General features: G+C 39.1%; 1 protein-coding gene across 3 annotated transcripts in view; it reads right to left on the bottom strand.

Annotated features, from left to right (window-relative positions):
• LOC125430597 (ephrin type-A receptor 6) overlaps window positions 1-17,143 on the bottom strand; it is a 475,628-nt gene that overhangs the window by 146,061 nt on the left and 312,424 nt on the right. For all 3 annotated transcript variants that reach the window (XM_048492607.1, XM_048492608.1, XM_048492609.1), the window contains exon 6: window positions 10,861-10,985. In XM_048492607.1, coding sequence (XP_048348564.1) covers window positions 10,861-10,985 — 125 coding nt within the window. The remainder of the gene's footprint in view (window positions 1-10,860; window positions 10,986-17,143) is intronic.

The following is a 17,143-nucleotide window of genomic DNA, read 5'->3' as shown; positions in this document are numbered from 1 at the left end:
GTAATTGATTTTGAGTTCGTTTGTCTTACAGTATTCGGCACAACGGTTCAAGAGACGGGTGAGGCCAACTTTAGTGTATGAAAGGAGAACAGTATCGTCTGCATACAGTAGAGCAGGCACATGTTTTGAGGTCAATGGAGCATGCCCATTGGCCTTTAGGATGGCTGGCACTAGGTCACTAAGGAAGATGTTAAACAACATGGGGGCCAATGTGCTGCCTTGTTTGACTCCTCTGGTATTAGAGATGTTATAACACTCAGGAATAGCTCATCAGCATTGTCTTAACAACATAAAGTATGCATGACTGCTATATGATTAAGTTGAGGTATTTAGGGAAAATGAAATAATGGAAAATATTGATGATGAGTGATACCCATAATTCAAAATAGGATCAACAGATTGAAACCCCCTGTTCTATGGGATTTCTTCAGGTTGCTATTTATTTTTAATGAAGCCTCTAGCATATGATTCCATTTTGTTGTAGCAATCAGCTTGTAAACTGAACAAAGAATAAATAAAATATTTATGTGGATATAAAATGGAATATACAAAAAGGATACAAATAGCAAAGAGAATATTGTAAGATTGTATTCCCTAAAAACCAATTAAATGTTGTCTGCTCAGCAAGTGTTACAATTATGGCATAACTAAAAAGGCAATCAGACTCAGTTAACATTCACACAAGTTTGTAATAGGAAATTATGTGGGCCAAACTTCATTTAAATTCCCCCAACACTGAGCAAAAATGTCTATTCCACCCTCAAGAGGCAAAAACAATGAAACACCAGCTAAACTCCTAGAAACTTCACCTAAACTTGGAGATTCCGATCCAACCTTTAATATCAAAGACTAAGGTTTTGTCAGGAACTCTAAGAACTACCTAGGTGTACAGAAAAAAAATGAAAAGGTACAGACAATGATGACTGAACATGCTCATTGTCCTTGGAAGTGTTGACTATCTCCTATGGGGGTAGGAAGAACAGGTGGGATATGAAGAAATTGGCTTACATGAAATTTTAATAACTGGTTTTGTTCTATAGGAATAAATTTGTTCTCAGATGGTGTTTCCCTGCTAGGTACCCCCCAGGCAACTGGTGGTGGATGGAGGGGGTGAGTCTTACCAACACAAACTGAGGCCTAGACTTCTATCACTGGTGATATGATGATTTCACTTCTGATACAAGCCAGAACTAATATTGATGCGTTGCTGACAACAGAGGCCTAGGCCAAAAAGTTCTCCCACTAGCCAGCTGAATGATGTCAAGGAGGGACACAAAACAATGAATGCTCAGTTCCTGGCAACTTAGTTTCAGAGTGTTCTGCTTTTTTGAGAAATTTTTCAGTGCTTTTACAGAGGAGATGGTAGAAGAGAAGAGATGAAAAGGTTGTTTATTTCCCCTCAACTATGATATCTAGAAATAAAATACCACATACAATTTCCCAGCTAAAGATATATCCTTGTAGAGGTTCCAGCCTGAAACGTTTTTATATTAGCATAAATATAAGGAGACATGTCACAAACTCTTTTTCTGTCTTTATAGCTTCTAATAAGCCAACATAACTGGGCAAAAATAGAACATGACTGCTAATGCATCCTGTAATAACATATTGGGAACGTAGATTCAGATATTAATGTTGATGCAGTTACAAATGATCATCAGGATACCTTATATACTTCCACAGAACACAAAGAAAAAAAGGGGGAGGGAAATTACAACTGCTCAAGAAATAGGATAAAAACTATTTTACTTTGGGACCCAATGCCTACTGAAATTCCTGTAGCTTACAGTTTCCATGGTTGCCATCATCTGATAAAATCGAAATGAGAGGCAAACAGAAAACATTCTCAAAGGCATTCACGGCCAGATTCAACTGGTTGTTGTGGGTTTGTGGTCTGGTAGATCTTGTTCCTAATGTTTCATAGGACACAGTGTGTAACAGACTTCCCTCTGTGATATACCTCTGAAGATGCCAGCCACAGATGACAGCAAAACGTTAGGAAGAAGAACTTCCAGACCATGGTCACACAGCCCGGAAAACCCACCACAACCAGAAAACATTCTATTTGGTAGACAGGAACAAAATTGTCTGGGACCTTCCAGCAAAGTTTAGACAGAGCAACTTAAAAGAGCTTATGGGAAAGTTATAGAGTAGACATATAGGTGTAACTCAGCTTAGGTTTGCCCTGTTAATGACGTGTTTTAATGCTTGAAATAACCTAGACTACTTGAAATAACCTAGAAGTACTGTGTGTGCATTTTGCCTTTCAGGATGAGGGATAACAATACACACACTTGAACTGGATTATGAGTCAGGAATGAAAAAAGGCAGAGAATGAAAAAACAAAGATGATGCAGAGATGATGCAAATGTAAATGTACACTGAAGAACAAATCTGAAGAGTAGTCAGAAACCAGTAGGCTTCCGAGAATGCTCACAGACTCCTGTCTAACAAAATATGTAATTACTGTTGCAGAAAATGGTTTAGCATGTATGGATTATTACTTAGAGAGGGTATGGAAACAGGGCTCCAAAAACATTTGATAAAGATTCAGTAGAGCTTATTTACCAAGTTTAATAACATCAGGAGATTTAGTTCATGTTTTAAATCAGTCTCAGACCAACTACAATCAGAGTTAGTTAAGGTGGAAAGTGTATGCTAGAAAACACTGAAATGGCTCAAATATTGATTACTACTTTTCCAACTGTCATATAATGCTTTAGCAATACCTATTGTCCTAGATGAAAGCTTCAGAATCAATATGTCAAATGCTATCTGTGTATGTTTATGAAACTGTCCCAAAATAATACAAGTGATGCCATTAATCCCAATTCCAAGTGTATCATAACACCAGATTGAGCAAAACAAGATAAAGCAATGTTGAAGATAATAACTATCTCATTCTACACTGGGCTTGAACTACCTCTGATATTGATTTTACAGCATTCACCTTCATTATCAGTATAATCTCCAGAAATTTATAAATATGGGCCATATTTCTACACTGGTTTTCTTCAACCAGCTGCCTAAATGGACCATTTTATGTAAATGGCAATTTAGTGGTTTGAATCTGTTCAGTCTGTTAGGTAATACTATTAATACTATAAATTATCTAGGACCACTGATTTAGTGACAGCTTCTAAGGACTTTGAAGTTCTAACGTTTTGCAACATGGAACCGCATTATGTTTGGTTGGAACAATTACATTACTGCAATTACATTCAGCATAATTAATTTAAACATTCACAAATTTAGTGATTTAGCATGTAAGCTGTATTAATAATATATTTTAGGAATAGGCAGAAAAACTTGTCTGTTGTGGCACATGCTTCATCTGTGGGGTAGATCAAAGTGCTAATATTAAACAAGGAACATTATGCATTGTTTAGTGCATTCTGGCTATTTTTTGTGCATTCTGGCTTTCCCTTCAAAGATCCTACTGGACTTGAATCTAGCTGTATTTACATCAGAGTTTGTGTTGCAGGCTACAGGAAATAGATTCTTCATTCTAACCACTGAGGTTTTCTAATGGGTTATTTTCCTTCCTGATTCCATGCTCTTTCTCTCTGTTGTTTCTTCACAGACATTATTATCATTATTATCTACTCCCTCTCTTATATGTACAAATCAAAAAAGCAAAAATTAACCCAATGTCTTCTAAGAAGTTGTTAAGTTACAAGACAAAGGGGACTGACTGCATGGTATAGTGCTTAAGAGCTGTAGACTCTAATCTGGAGAACTGGGTTTGATTCCCCCACTCTTTCACATGAAGCCTGGTGGGGGACCTTGGGCTAGTGACAGTTCTCTCAGAACTCCATTGGTTCCACTTATCTTACAAGCTATCTGTTGGGGGGCAGTGATTGTAAGCCACTTTGAAACTTCTTATAGTAAAGAAAAAGTGAGATTTAAAAACCAACTCCTCTTCTTCTGAACATTAGAACCTGATAGCCTGAACAGCTTCATTATGCTACCTGGAAGCCTGAGGGGCATTGCTCCTGCTGGGAAATTCCAGAGGGGTTAACAGCTGCCCCCACTGGGAAATCCTGGGGAGGGACTTGAGCCCCACTGCCCTCACATAGTTTATGCCCCTGTTCTTTCATCCTCAAGATCCTCTTAACTGAATATTTTCTGGTCTTTTCCCCCATCCATACACACATGTACTGCTTCCAGCTACCTTCTTCCCCACATCAGAGTAAGTGCCAGGCTTGGAACTTCAAGATCAGAACAAGCTTTGGAGTGCATGATCTGAGAATGTGTAGTTTTGTTAAGTTTAAGACTGCCTTTCAACTAATAAGGTCTCCAAGGACATTTGCATCATAATAAAACAAATATTTGTTCCCACCCCCAACTCTCTGTCTAATCACTGGCTCAAGGCAGGTAAAATTGTCTCCAACATGGCTCGTTCCCTAAAAGCCCAGTCTTTGAAGAGGTGGCAAATACATTCTCTAAAAAAAATAAGTGCAATTTTAACCAGGAAATGGCAGGACCCTTCTAAAGTCCCCAAGCTTTCCACTGTGCTGGCACATGAAGAGCTCATTTCTACTTTTCACTAGATAAGCTAGTGCTGCAGTTCCTTTCGAGGTGAACAAAATCATAATAAAACAGTTCACAGAAAAAATGAAAGGGCACTACAGAAAAACAGATTGCTTATGACATATCTGAATTGCGGAGTGGAAATACATGATGGATTTTGGTGTAGAAAACAGTGAGTCCATATATTGGGTTGGATCCAACCATCTCTTCTGCTTGGGAGAAAAAAAGAGGAAGGGTTCTTGTTGAACACCAAAAAACTGAAATGCTGAAAATAATGGGCCTGAATGTACAAATACCATGTGGACTGGGGGCTGTGGTACATAGGAAAAATGGATGACATTTAGTGAAGAGCTGGAGGGGATCCAACTCAAAAATGCAACTATCAGTTCCTAATAATTTGTCATTATCAGAAAATACTTCTATGCAAATCCATCTCTAAGGCCCTTTCCGCACGGGCCATTTACAGCAGCCCAGGGACGGCAAAAACGCCGTCCCAGGGCAGCTGTTTGCACAGGAGGTGCTGCTGGATCGCAGCAGTGCCGTCCTGGCCGCCCAGGAGTGGCGTGAAGCTCATTGAGCGAGGTTATTCTTTTTTTAAAAAATTTTTATTGTATAATTGTATATTTATTGTATCATTTGAATATTCCAATTAATAGTTTTTTTAAAAAATTATTGTATCATTTGAATATTCCATTTTATATTAATACTCCTCTTCATTTGTTTTCAAACAATAAATTTCCCCCTTTTCCCCCTCCCCCCTGTATTTTCTTATAATTTTATCAAACAGTAGTAAGTTCATTCTTTGTAATCTCTTCTCCCATATCTCCTCATTGACTCCAGCTTCTTTCATCCAGTCCACATATACTGTCCATATCTTCAAAATTTCGCTGTTTATCTTGGCGCAGTTTATTTTTTGTTATTATATTGAAAATGTCCAGTGTCACTTGTTCTCAGATATATTCCAACCATTTCTGGATTGTCCATTTTTTCTTTTCTTTCCAGCCTGAAGCTATTGTTGCATGTGCTGCTTTGATCATTATTTTATACATATAGCTATATATTTTATCTACCCTTCTATCCTTCATTACATGTATGAACATTAAATCATTATTTATCCGAGTGAGGTTATTCTAAAACGCCGTCTTCCCATCGGTCGAAGGGCAGTGTGGGTGGGTCCCTGATGGCCTCCAGAGCGATGCTGGAGGACGAGGTGAGTGGGGGGGGGACTCAGAAGAGGCGGCTCTGTGCGAAGCCATGTCTTCTGCGCCGGCTCGCATGCTCCCGTGCAAATGGCCCCCACTTCTCCACTGGCATAATTTCTGCCGGTGGAGAGGTGCCTTTCTGCTGTGCGGAAAGGGCCTAACATACATTGACACAAACAATCAGAGTCTAGTGTAGAACTATGATGTGCAGAGCTATTTTCATACAGTTATGAAACTGAATATTTTCATGAAAGTGTCTTATTTACAAGTGTACCACTAATTTGATTTAAAATGCTTAAAATTCTACCTGCCTCTGAAGGAAGACATGGCAATTTTATTTAGAAATCTTATAAACTCAAATATGTTATTAAGACATATATAATTTGTACAAGGTCACTGCAAATATAAGATGTAACAACTGAGCCAAATATCTACTACAGCATAAATGTTTTATGAGCAGCAGGTGTATTCCTGCAAAAGTCTATAAAGCTATTAACTACTCAGTAAGGAATACATAATAATGGGTTGTTAACTCAACCGCTCTGACAAGAACAGTGAGAAAGGACACTTTAAAATCATTAGTAAGACCTGCAGAAAATGAAGATATTCTCTCTACTATATTTTTCAGTCAAAAAGCTTCAGTATCAGTAGCCATTAGTGTGATTTTTTTTCAACACCAGGCATATGTGTTTAGATTTAAATTAAGTCAATTCATATATTGCAAATCACATATCACATGACCATCTGATCAGGTTGACAAGATGTGGTCTGGGAATACCTTTTGGGACTTTATTCTCAGATGCACAGGGGACCAATTTGGATTAGGACACCAGTACTCGGGGAAAGGGTGCTTAAGCTCCCCCCTGCCCCAGTTTTACAAATTGAAATGGACACTGGTTTTCCCACTGTTGGGGTCTGTTCAATCAAATTGGTTTGCAGGTTTTTGAAGTAACACACTGTCGTGGAAAAACTACTTGCAAGACATGACTGTGGGAAGATTATACACACCATGCTCAACATGCCTCTCTCTCAACACTTTCAACACTGAAAAATCTGCAGAATTCGTTTGAACTGGGCCCTGGTATACACATCAACTTGTGTGTGTGTGTGTGTGTGTGTGTGTTTGCATGTGTATACACACGTGCACACACACACACACACACATATATATATACACACACATATATATACATAGTGCATGTGTATGTATATATATAAAATTTCCATGTTGTCCTTCAATAAGCACAGAACATCATATCTGTAGCATTAGACACCCGGCTCACAAGGAATCTGTTGCCTGAATGTGACTGAATAGATGCATATTTTCCTAAAACAGCCTAATCTATCTATCTATATATAAGAGAATTCCACTCACTGACTCACTCGCCAACGGAACTCAGAAACCGCTGAACCTACACACTTGAAATTTGGCATGATGGCTCCTCATGTGCCCGAGGCACTCAATAAGAAAGGATTTCCAAAAATATTGAATTCAACTCGAGATATTAGCTATTTACTGTTTTTCCTATTCATCTCTGCCTATCTGCCTGAACATTCCGTGGATGACAGTTGAGCACCAAGGCACTTCAGCTGGCTTCCCAGTTCCTCTGATGAGTCACTCACTCTAACAGTGATTGGTACTCCACATTTAAATCTACAGCTTCCTGTCACAGGACTTTTCAGTGACAGCCACGTTGCTGCTCTAATGCCACTATCCACATTGACCAGCTGTGGTACTGCCCACCAAACAACAGCCACGCTTGATCCACTGGTGCGATGCCTTAAATACGCATGGCAACTTATACATTGCATTACACACAGACAGCGCCAGAAAGCTGCTGCAAAATATGTAAAACCCACCCCGCCACTCCACAGGCACGTTGTGAGGAAACAAACTACATGTCACCCCCTCAGTTCACAAACACACTGTACAGAACTATAAGCATAAGCATAAGCATTTATTGTCATTGTGCACGCACAACGAAATTTACAGCAGCATTCCTCGATGCACACAATTTCAGACTCATACATCATACTCATACAATTTCATACAATACATCATACTCATACACTTTCAGACTCATACATCATCCTCACTTCCCTCTTCCTCCACCCATCCCTACACCCCCCCTATGCTGACTATCACCCTGAAATTCACAGAGACACCGCACTCACCAACACGTAGCAAACTACGGGTGCCCTGCTATCCAACAGCAACCTGTTCCTTCTGCTGCAACCGCTATAGGGGGACTCAACAAATTCATTCAGACGCTGTGATCACCAACATGTAGCGATCCACAGGAGCCCTGTCTAACACCGTGCTCCTCAGCACATAGGAACCTGTTCCTTCTGCTGAAACCACTAAAGGGAGAACATGCTCCACTGCTGTGCCACCTGCCTTCTAACACAGCACTCCTCAACACATAGGCTGTGTTGAAGCATGTGCACTGTCACCCCAAAATTTGCACACAGTCTGTGCGGGAGCATGCTGAATGTCACCCTCAGGACAACAGACAAGTGAAAAATAGCAATTTCATGCCAACATTCAAAGTGCACGGACAAGTCTACAACAGGACAGGAAGCCTCAAACCGGGACTCCAGCACCATGACTGCACCATGGCTCACACAGGAGGTATTGGGGCCCTAAGTAGGACGTTCCAAGATATTACTGGCCATGTCTTACGGGTGGAGTTCTTTGCATTTCTTATGGGTGGAGTATTTGCATTTCTGCTTTCCGCTTTTCTCAACTTCCCGTAGTGAAGCGCGGGCACCCTGCTTGTCTACCATAAGTACCTGACACATATTGTTAGTAAAAAAATAAATAAAACAAACACTTACCACACCAAGACTATCACAATTAGGAAGCTCACATAAAGTGTATTGTGCAAAAAAGTCAGAAAACAAAAATGACAAAATGACAAAATGAAGTGCACAATAAAAAACAAGCATAATCATACAAAGCACCAATACGAGCAAAATACAGGAGAACCATTATTTATTTATTTTGTTTACTATCAGATTTTTATACTGCCCTCCCCCGGAGGGCTCAGGGAGGTGTACAAATAAATATATGCAGACAGGGAAAAGTTAAAAACCAGTACAAATATAATACTAGCCCTGACTCCCTATTAAAACCAATAACAACAATACAGTCAGCATCCGAGAACTAAAACCATAAAGACAAATCAAGTGTCTAATGCACACTGAAGAAGAGGAGTAGACCGATTGGAGGACTGAGTATCGTTCTTGTGTAATAGTCTCAAATGCACATAAACTTGGGTAAGTTTCGCAGTCCTCCAAGAGGTAAGTAATATCTTATATAATGATAGTAGACAGGATAATACAAGTATTCCTCTGTTTCTCAGCAGCTGGACTGTTTTGTCAGTGATGCTTGTGTATTTCAGCCTGCCCATAGTGGAAATACTGTATTATAGTCAAGAACATTTTAAAGGCTATGATATGATTCCAAAACACTTCAAAGGCTAGGCAATCAAGTACATCATGTTTGGGATCCTGTCATACCCTTTAAAATATTTTTAAATAGAACACAATATTCCCACTGAAATATACAAGCATCACTGACAAAGCAGACCAGCTGCGGCAAAAAAGGAAAATACCTGTATTATCCCATCTAGTATCATTACTTACCTCTTGGAGAACTACAAGACTTAGGCCCCTTCCACACAGCAACTGTATAATGGGTTGCAGTCGTGCTAAAGAAACCCGTTTTCCTGTTTTTGTGTTCACATGCACCCGTGCAGGCAGCAACTGGAGCCCATGGAAATAATCCAGTTTGCTGTTGTGCCTTCACATGGAGATGCATCTCTGTTTAAAAAAAGTATTTCCTACATATGCATAGCTATGGAGGCATGCACAAATGTACCCCCCACAGCCATGCTGGGGACCCACAATACGACCAGCTGCACCTGTATAGCTATGCAGATGCAAGCCACAACATTTTAAAAAAGGAAAAGCAGCCTCCCTGCAATGGCCAGGTTGGGGGGAAATAACCCAGGGCAGACTCATTTTGGAAGCAGGATATGTGCAAAGTGTTCTCCCCCCCAAATGGGCTATTTAGCATTCTACACCCATTGTTATTGGTCTGTGTGGATGGAGCCTTATCTGCATTTATCTGCATTTGCGGTTTTTGCACCAGGACGATACTCAGTCCTCCAGTACGTCTATTCTTCTTCAGTGCACAATGGGCACTTGCTTTCTTTGTCTTTATTGTTCTCTTGTATATTGTATATTGCTCTTTTTGTCGTTTTGATTAATTATGCTTGTTTTTTGATTGCACACTTCATTTTGTCATTTTTGTCTTATGTCCTTTTTGCACAATACACTTTTTATGTCTTGGTGTGATAGGGGTTTGTTTTATTTTTTTGTGACTCTTTAACATACTTCTTTTGATTCTATTAGTTGGTTTTTACATATTGTTAGTAGTCTGTATACATCACTAAACTATGCAACAAGAGCTCCATGTACATTTAACAGTGTTCATAATTGTTACCACCAAAATGACCAATGAAGCTTTTATTATTGTATCTGTGTTACAGAATCTATAACAATTAATAGTTAAATAAATAGTACAGGTTAAGGTCCAAAAGAAACTTTTAAGATGCATAATGATTACAACCACTTTCTTTATATTTTGATTCCTAGAAGCCACATTCTTTTCAATCTAACTCAGAACTGTTATAGTGAAATAGTCACGTGAAGTAGAAAATGCTATCGGGCCATGCAGCCCGGAAGCCATACAACACCCCAGTGATTCCAGCCATGAAAGTCTTCGACAATACAGTCATGTGAAATTCTGCCCCATATTCTGATCACATCTGATCAGTTTATTGCATGCATTATGGAAGTCTGAAATAGTACAGTAAATCACAGTATGAATCTTTGGCAGAATCTTCATGACATTACTTCACCATGGCTCAAAATCCAGGGTGAAAATATAATTGCCAATAATAGGCACCACTCTCACATAAATATGTGAGGTCAATTTTTTATGTTGGATAATCAAACGAAAATAAAATGCTGTACTTTACAGTCATCCATAAGAAATGGGGGGGGGGGGATTAGGTACACTTTTTGAAGGTCTGATTTCATTTTATTCAAGACCTACTTTCTCATAGTACTTGATCTCGTAGTCCAGAACGCCTCCATTAGGAAAATCAGGCTCCTGCCATGAGAGAGCAATGCTGTTTTGGGAAGCCCAGTCCTTCCTGACCATACCTATCAAAGATGGTGCTGAAAAGAAAAAGGACAACTATGGGTTAAAGAAAATGCAACATATTCAAAATGCACTAAAGAGTTAACTGGATGATGTCTAAAGAACATGACCAAGGGATTATATGAAATAGAGATTATACTGCATATTTCTGAGCCATCATAAGAAAGAAAAACATCCCATCTGCTTTTAGCATTGGCTGAAAAGTCACTTTCCTGATTAACTTTTTTTATATTGAATTTTTGGAACCACTTTGTGGGCTGAAAATTAGAATAACAATGTAATAAAACATACATTTTGTGATTAAAATTGGATCAACTCTTGAAAATTTTCTCTGTGTATCTGTATACATTCTATGTTTATTTCCATGTCAAAATCAAGTTTGTTATGCTTCCTTTTACAATAAAACTGTCACAGTTAACAACAATGGATACACCCAATTCTGGAAGTTGGTCAAGTGTTACTGTAAGTGACATCTGTTCCTACATGTTTTATACATAAAACAGACTCTATATGAAGTGAAAGGCCATCCTATATTCATACAAAGTTAATGAAGACACATATATCTTGATCAAAAGATCCAGACATACACTAGTGTCCTGCATGAATTAACTGTTTAATTTATTCCACTGGAGGAATATCAGGTTTGTAAAAGAATATACACCAAGTTCCTCCAGTGGAATAAGGACAATGGGAGTTTTGGGGGAAAAAAACTGGACTGTATGGGTGGTCTTTGAGTACACTGGCTAAATTAGTTAGATAAACACCTTTTTTACCTTCTTAACTTTGAGAAAGATGTAATATTTTACCTTAAGGTACACTACATGTTTGATGCAATAGTGAAAAATATTAAAAATTCCTTTTGAAAATGGAGGACAAAGGGGAGGATGAAATGGCTTAAGTATTGTTCTTCTGAGTTATGGATTACATCCTATCACTATTAGGAATATGTTTTCAGCAGTGATGTGTGAAACAAATGCAACTGTAGAAACAAGGGGGAAAGTGATGAAGGGAATGGAGGAATGCAGAATAATTTTACAGAAGACCTTTCCAAGAAACAAGGTATGATCACTTGGAAAATCTCTGGTAAGGTGTGCATGTTGAAAAGGCTGTAGATACAATAGTGAGGGGAAGGCATTTTTTGCTTGAGTAGCAGCACTACCTGTGCTTATTTAGCACACTTAGAATGCTTTCCCCACCAATACAATTCATTAAAAAAGTAAGCCCATAGACGTTTTATGTTTCTATTATTTTATTCTTCTTTTAAACCCTCTCTAAATTTCCCACCACTTGGGGAATGAGAAGTAGGAAAAATTACTAGCCATATATCTTTCACTTCCTTGACAGGGTAATTGGTTTGATGGATAAGGGGAATACAGCTCATATAATGTGACTTTGGCAAGGCCTTTGACAATTCCAGATGGCATTCTCAAAAGTAATTGAAGAAGTGTATGTTGGCAGATGCTATGCAAGGTAAGATATTCCAGAGGGGGAGTCATGCCAGTCTGTTCCAGTGAACAACAACTTTGAGTCTTGTGGCACTTTAAAAATTAACATTTATTGTGGCATGTTGTGGACTAAAAGCCACTTCTTCAGATGCATAAAGTTTTATGCCTACTTGACAGATAATATTCTTCTCTTGAAAAGGCATGTACGCATTTATGTTTTCTACTTGGATTGAAATGAACTCTGGGGAAGCCAAGTGTAACCTTGTCTTTTAACCACCTCTTACTCCTGTTCTCACTGATTTTTTTGTAACAACAACAGCAAGGGGAAAAAAGTGTCCTGATATTCATATATAAAGTTGTACGGATTTCTACCAATTCCCCCTTCTGAACTTTGGAAAGTCCCCTCTCCTGCAAAGTTGACGCTACTCATTACCAGTTCATAACACCACAAAAAAGCCCTGCTTGTTCTAAAACAACCACAGGCTTTGGTTTTGATATCCAGTTAATATGTACTTTTGTAAAGGATCTTACTTTTTAGATCATTTTCTTAAACCCACTACAGTAAGAGTAAATACTTTATTTCTAGTCAACACTATTGTTTGAGCCTATGTACACTTCCAAAAACTTCTACCATATTTCATAAAAGTCAGTTGGAAAACATTAAATAACTTCTGCTTTTTCTAGTGATTTTTTCCCTTACATGTAGTACAACTATGTCCCATTTCTATTTTCAGATCATCTTGTCTAAAGTTCTAATAATAAAAGATTAAAAGGCACATTTATCAATCACAACGTTCACTTGATAAAATGAACATGCATATTTTGTTTCCTTGGCAAGCACATTAAAACAGCTTAAAATGCAAAGGTAAATAGCTGACATAAATGAATGCTACCCAAAACTGTTAATTAAAAAATGTGATATCCGACTTTGTGCACACCAACATTGCAATTGGGGTTATCAGCAGAAATGTGCACTTTCATTCTGCTAGCAAATACTATTATTCTTATATGAAATGCCTCAACTTTGATTTTTATAATGGGATTACAATGTCTATAAAGCTTGACAGTAGGTATAACGTTATCTCTTATATAGCAATAAATGGAGTCTAAGGTCATTCACTGTCTTGTATGGAAGAAAAAAATGCTATTTCAGTGCAGTGCAGAAAAACTATTTGTTTCATTTGTTATTTTGAAAGGTCTGTATAGAAAATAATACTCTCGTCTTAAAGACATCATTGTGTTGGATCTAGTGAACTATAAATGAATAAGTTCAGAGACTGACCTCTCCTGTTTTCCATTCTGCAGCACCCCCTCTCAAACTGCTTCTGAGAGTTAGGTGACTTCAGGAATAGAGTTGAATGCAGTCATGGGGCTGCTGTTCAAACAACAAAAAACAACCCCCTTCCTCTGGGATGAACTCTTCCACAGCTGGTAGAAGAGCAAGGGGATGGAAGTTTCTGCTGATTCCTCCCTCTTATTATGGCCCTCTGAGTGGCATTTCATTCGGCACCTTAAGGATCTCAACTACTAATAGCTGCTTCATGGGACCATAAAAGGTACAGGCAGAAAGGAAAGAGACATGTTCTGTGATCTTGTTCTGTTTGCAGTTCACTGGATCTGTCTAACTCATTAGATTATTAGAACATGTTGAAATATTGCTGCATGTATATGGCCTGTTCTGATGATATGATACATACACATAAGCTTTGATGCACACACAGGATTGGTTCAGGTGATAATTTTCTCTAGCAGAAATCACTTCCATTAGAGGGAAAAAACCCCTTCTGTCTCTGTCTCTCTGATCCAGCATACTGATTTTCCTCAAATGTTCTCCTGGGGAACAAAAGACCATCAGGATCATCATGGGAGAATGAAAATGGTTGCACAGGTGTCCCAATTGACTTGTGTGGGGAAAATGGTGGCCATGGGTATCAAAGACCTATCCCAAGCCTTTGGGATGGTAGTATTCCAAAGAACCAGGGGCTCTGAACCAGAACTCCAAGACATAAAAAAGGATTTACTGAAACAAACTTTTTAAAATACAAAATTAAAAATACAGTGACAAGTGAAAAAGGTGCATTACACAAAACTCCCAATAAAGGCTAGCTTCTACATACCACAGTGAACTCTTACAAGCAGAAAGTACTTAGATGTTTTGAGTACATGTGCAGAATTCCAGTAGCACTGAGTGTAGAGTGATGGCGAAAGGGAAAGATAGATAAGCAAATTATCTGTTAACACCGTAAGTACTCTTTCATGGCTTTTGTTGATGGCAACAAGTTACCACTGAATGACCAGTGAGGGCACACTTTTAAACATAACTTTCTAGACTTATTTAGCTATGAGCACACTCCCTCCTCCTATACAAAATGAAACTTTCTCCAACAATCTCAGAGTAACTAGTTACAGCTGGATCCTGATAAGCGAAGATGACTCCATCAGGCTCAGAGAGTGCACAGTAACCTCGAATAGAAAAGAATTCACAAAATGAGCTAACGTCTGCATTTTGAACTCTAGTAACCACCGTTAGAGGAGACTTAAGATTTTTCTTAGGATTTCAGCTTGCAAAATGGATGCTCTCTTGACAATAGGGACTGAGGCAAGACAAATAATGCTGATGTGGGTGGGATGTGAAAAAATGGACCCCTTCCTATCTGCTTGATGTCCAAAGGTGTTTGACTGCAGTCTTTTAAAAAAGATAGTACCAAACCAGGGAAGGAAAACATTGCATCAAAGGTAAAAACACATCAGGTGAATGGCGGATGTTATGTGGTTGCTTCCAAAAATCTGATCTAAAGGAGTCAAAGTGGAACAAAATGCCTGTTTGGAAACAACTCTGAATTCAGGAAATTCTTTAAAATTTGTGTATCACAAAACTGGAAGGCATACCAAACACTTTAGATGATAGTAATAAAGTTCAGAGTGACTGTGATGAATTGGAAACCGAGGATGAAGATAAGAAAAGTAAGTTCAGTGGAGACAAATGCAAAGTCCTGAGCATAGGGAAAAATTCAAATCCATATGTATAGGATGTGGGATACATGGCTTAGTGTTACTGCCAGGAAAATATGAGCCTGTCACTGAACTACACTGGCTAAGGACCAGAGCAAAGAGACCAGTGTTATCCGAAAGTCTTCATAGGGCCTAGAAAGGACATGTATATGTGGTTATACCAATGTTTTACATGGTTTTCCTCTCACTTTATCCCTTTTTAAAGATTTAATGTAAGCCCTTAGTGTTGGATTTATTGTTTGCCCAATGTTTAGGCTTATATCTTAGCTAGGTTTTCCAGTTTATTTAAGGTTTGTTAATATTAGTCTAGGACATTTTTGTTTGTGCTCTTTTATTTGCATGTTCTTTAAATTATAAAAATGTTATTTTTGATATTTGTATCTGTTAGTAAAAATCAATAGCTTGAAGCAGCTGATATTAAGACCCAAGGAAGCTAGTCTTAGAATTCAGTTTGGGCCAACATCCGATAAATCTCTTTAGCGAAAACAAAGACCCCTTTGGAATTACAAATTGAATCTGATGACGGCACCTTAGATATCCCAGCCGTTGAAGAATGTGCCAAGGCCACCATTGGACTATTTGAACTTTCTTTTGTTGCGGGACTGAAGCACAGGAGCCTCAGGACACAACTCAAGAAACAGCCCATCTGATAACAAGATACCTGGGTGTGCTAACAGTCACACCCAATTTTATGAATTGACACTCTCCGCTCACTGTTTCTGCACTATCGTAAAGTTTCACGGGAAGTTGCCTGACAGCAAGATCTCATGGTCCCATTCACAAAGTTGTAATTGTACCTTTTCTTTTATGTGTTGATGTTTCCTTATTGTTGCAAGGTAAGGGACCTGCCCCCTTACCTGGCCCCTTGCCCTCTTTTGATCTTTGTGTATAAAAAGTCCTGCGCTTGACTACGAGGGTGCGATTGCCTTGCCTGAACTGTAGCAACCACTTCCAAATAAAATACTTTACCTTTGAAGAACACTGGCTTCCTGCGCCTCACTATGTTGCCTGAGCTGAAATCAGTTAATATTACCCGAACAGCAGCGGTAACATTATTTATTTATTTATTTTATTTATTATTTGATTTAGTATACCGCCCTATCCCCAAAGGGCTCAGGGCGGTGAACAATATAAAAGCATATATAAACATAAATATATAAAAGTTTAAAATTTTCATTCTAAAACAGTATCCCACGAACCCATATGCAACCCTCCCAAGAAGAATGATGGGTCCCGATGATGTTAGGGGACCCCTATACAGGCAGGGGTAGGATGAAAGCAGGGCACCTTCAGCGGCTGGTCTCTCCCGGAAGGCCCGGTGGAACACTCCGGTTCCTTTGCAGGAGCCTCCTACGGAACTCTCCAAGCAGTCCCCGGTAGGGCCCGGACAGCTGGTGGTAGAGTGTTCCCACCAAGGCAGGGGCCAGAGTCAGGTGAAAGGCCCTGGCCCGGAAAGTGGAGGCCAGCCGCATCATGGGCTATGAGGGGCCAGGGATCTCCAGTAATTGGCCTCTGCTGAGCGCAGAAGGGTCTACTCAGGACATATGTGGGGTAATGTACTTGCGTCCTGAAGGAGTCACGAGGGTCCCAGGCCGCCAGAAGGCCTTTTTTTTTGAAGGCGTCAACACCAACACCTTGAAGATGATTCTCCAGAGACCTCCACTGGGAGCCAATGCAGCTGGTGCAACACAGGCTGGAATATGATCCCCAGATGGCAC

Source organism: Sphaerodactylus townsendi, linkage group LG04 (assembly GCF_021028975.2).
Source record: "Sphaerodactylus townsendi isolate TG3544 linkage group LG04, MPM_Stown_v2.3, whole genome shotgun sequence".
Lineage (NCBI taxonomy): Eukaryota > Metazoa > Chordata > Lepidosauria > Squamata > Sphaerodactylidae > Sphaerodactylus > Sphaerodactylus townsendi.
Note: the sequence above shows the minus strand (reverse complement) of the source record. Positions and strands in the feature narration are given on the sequence as shown.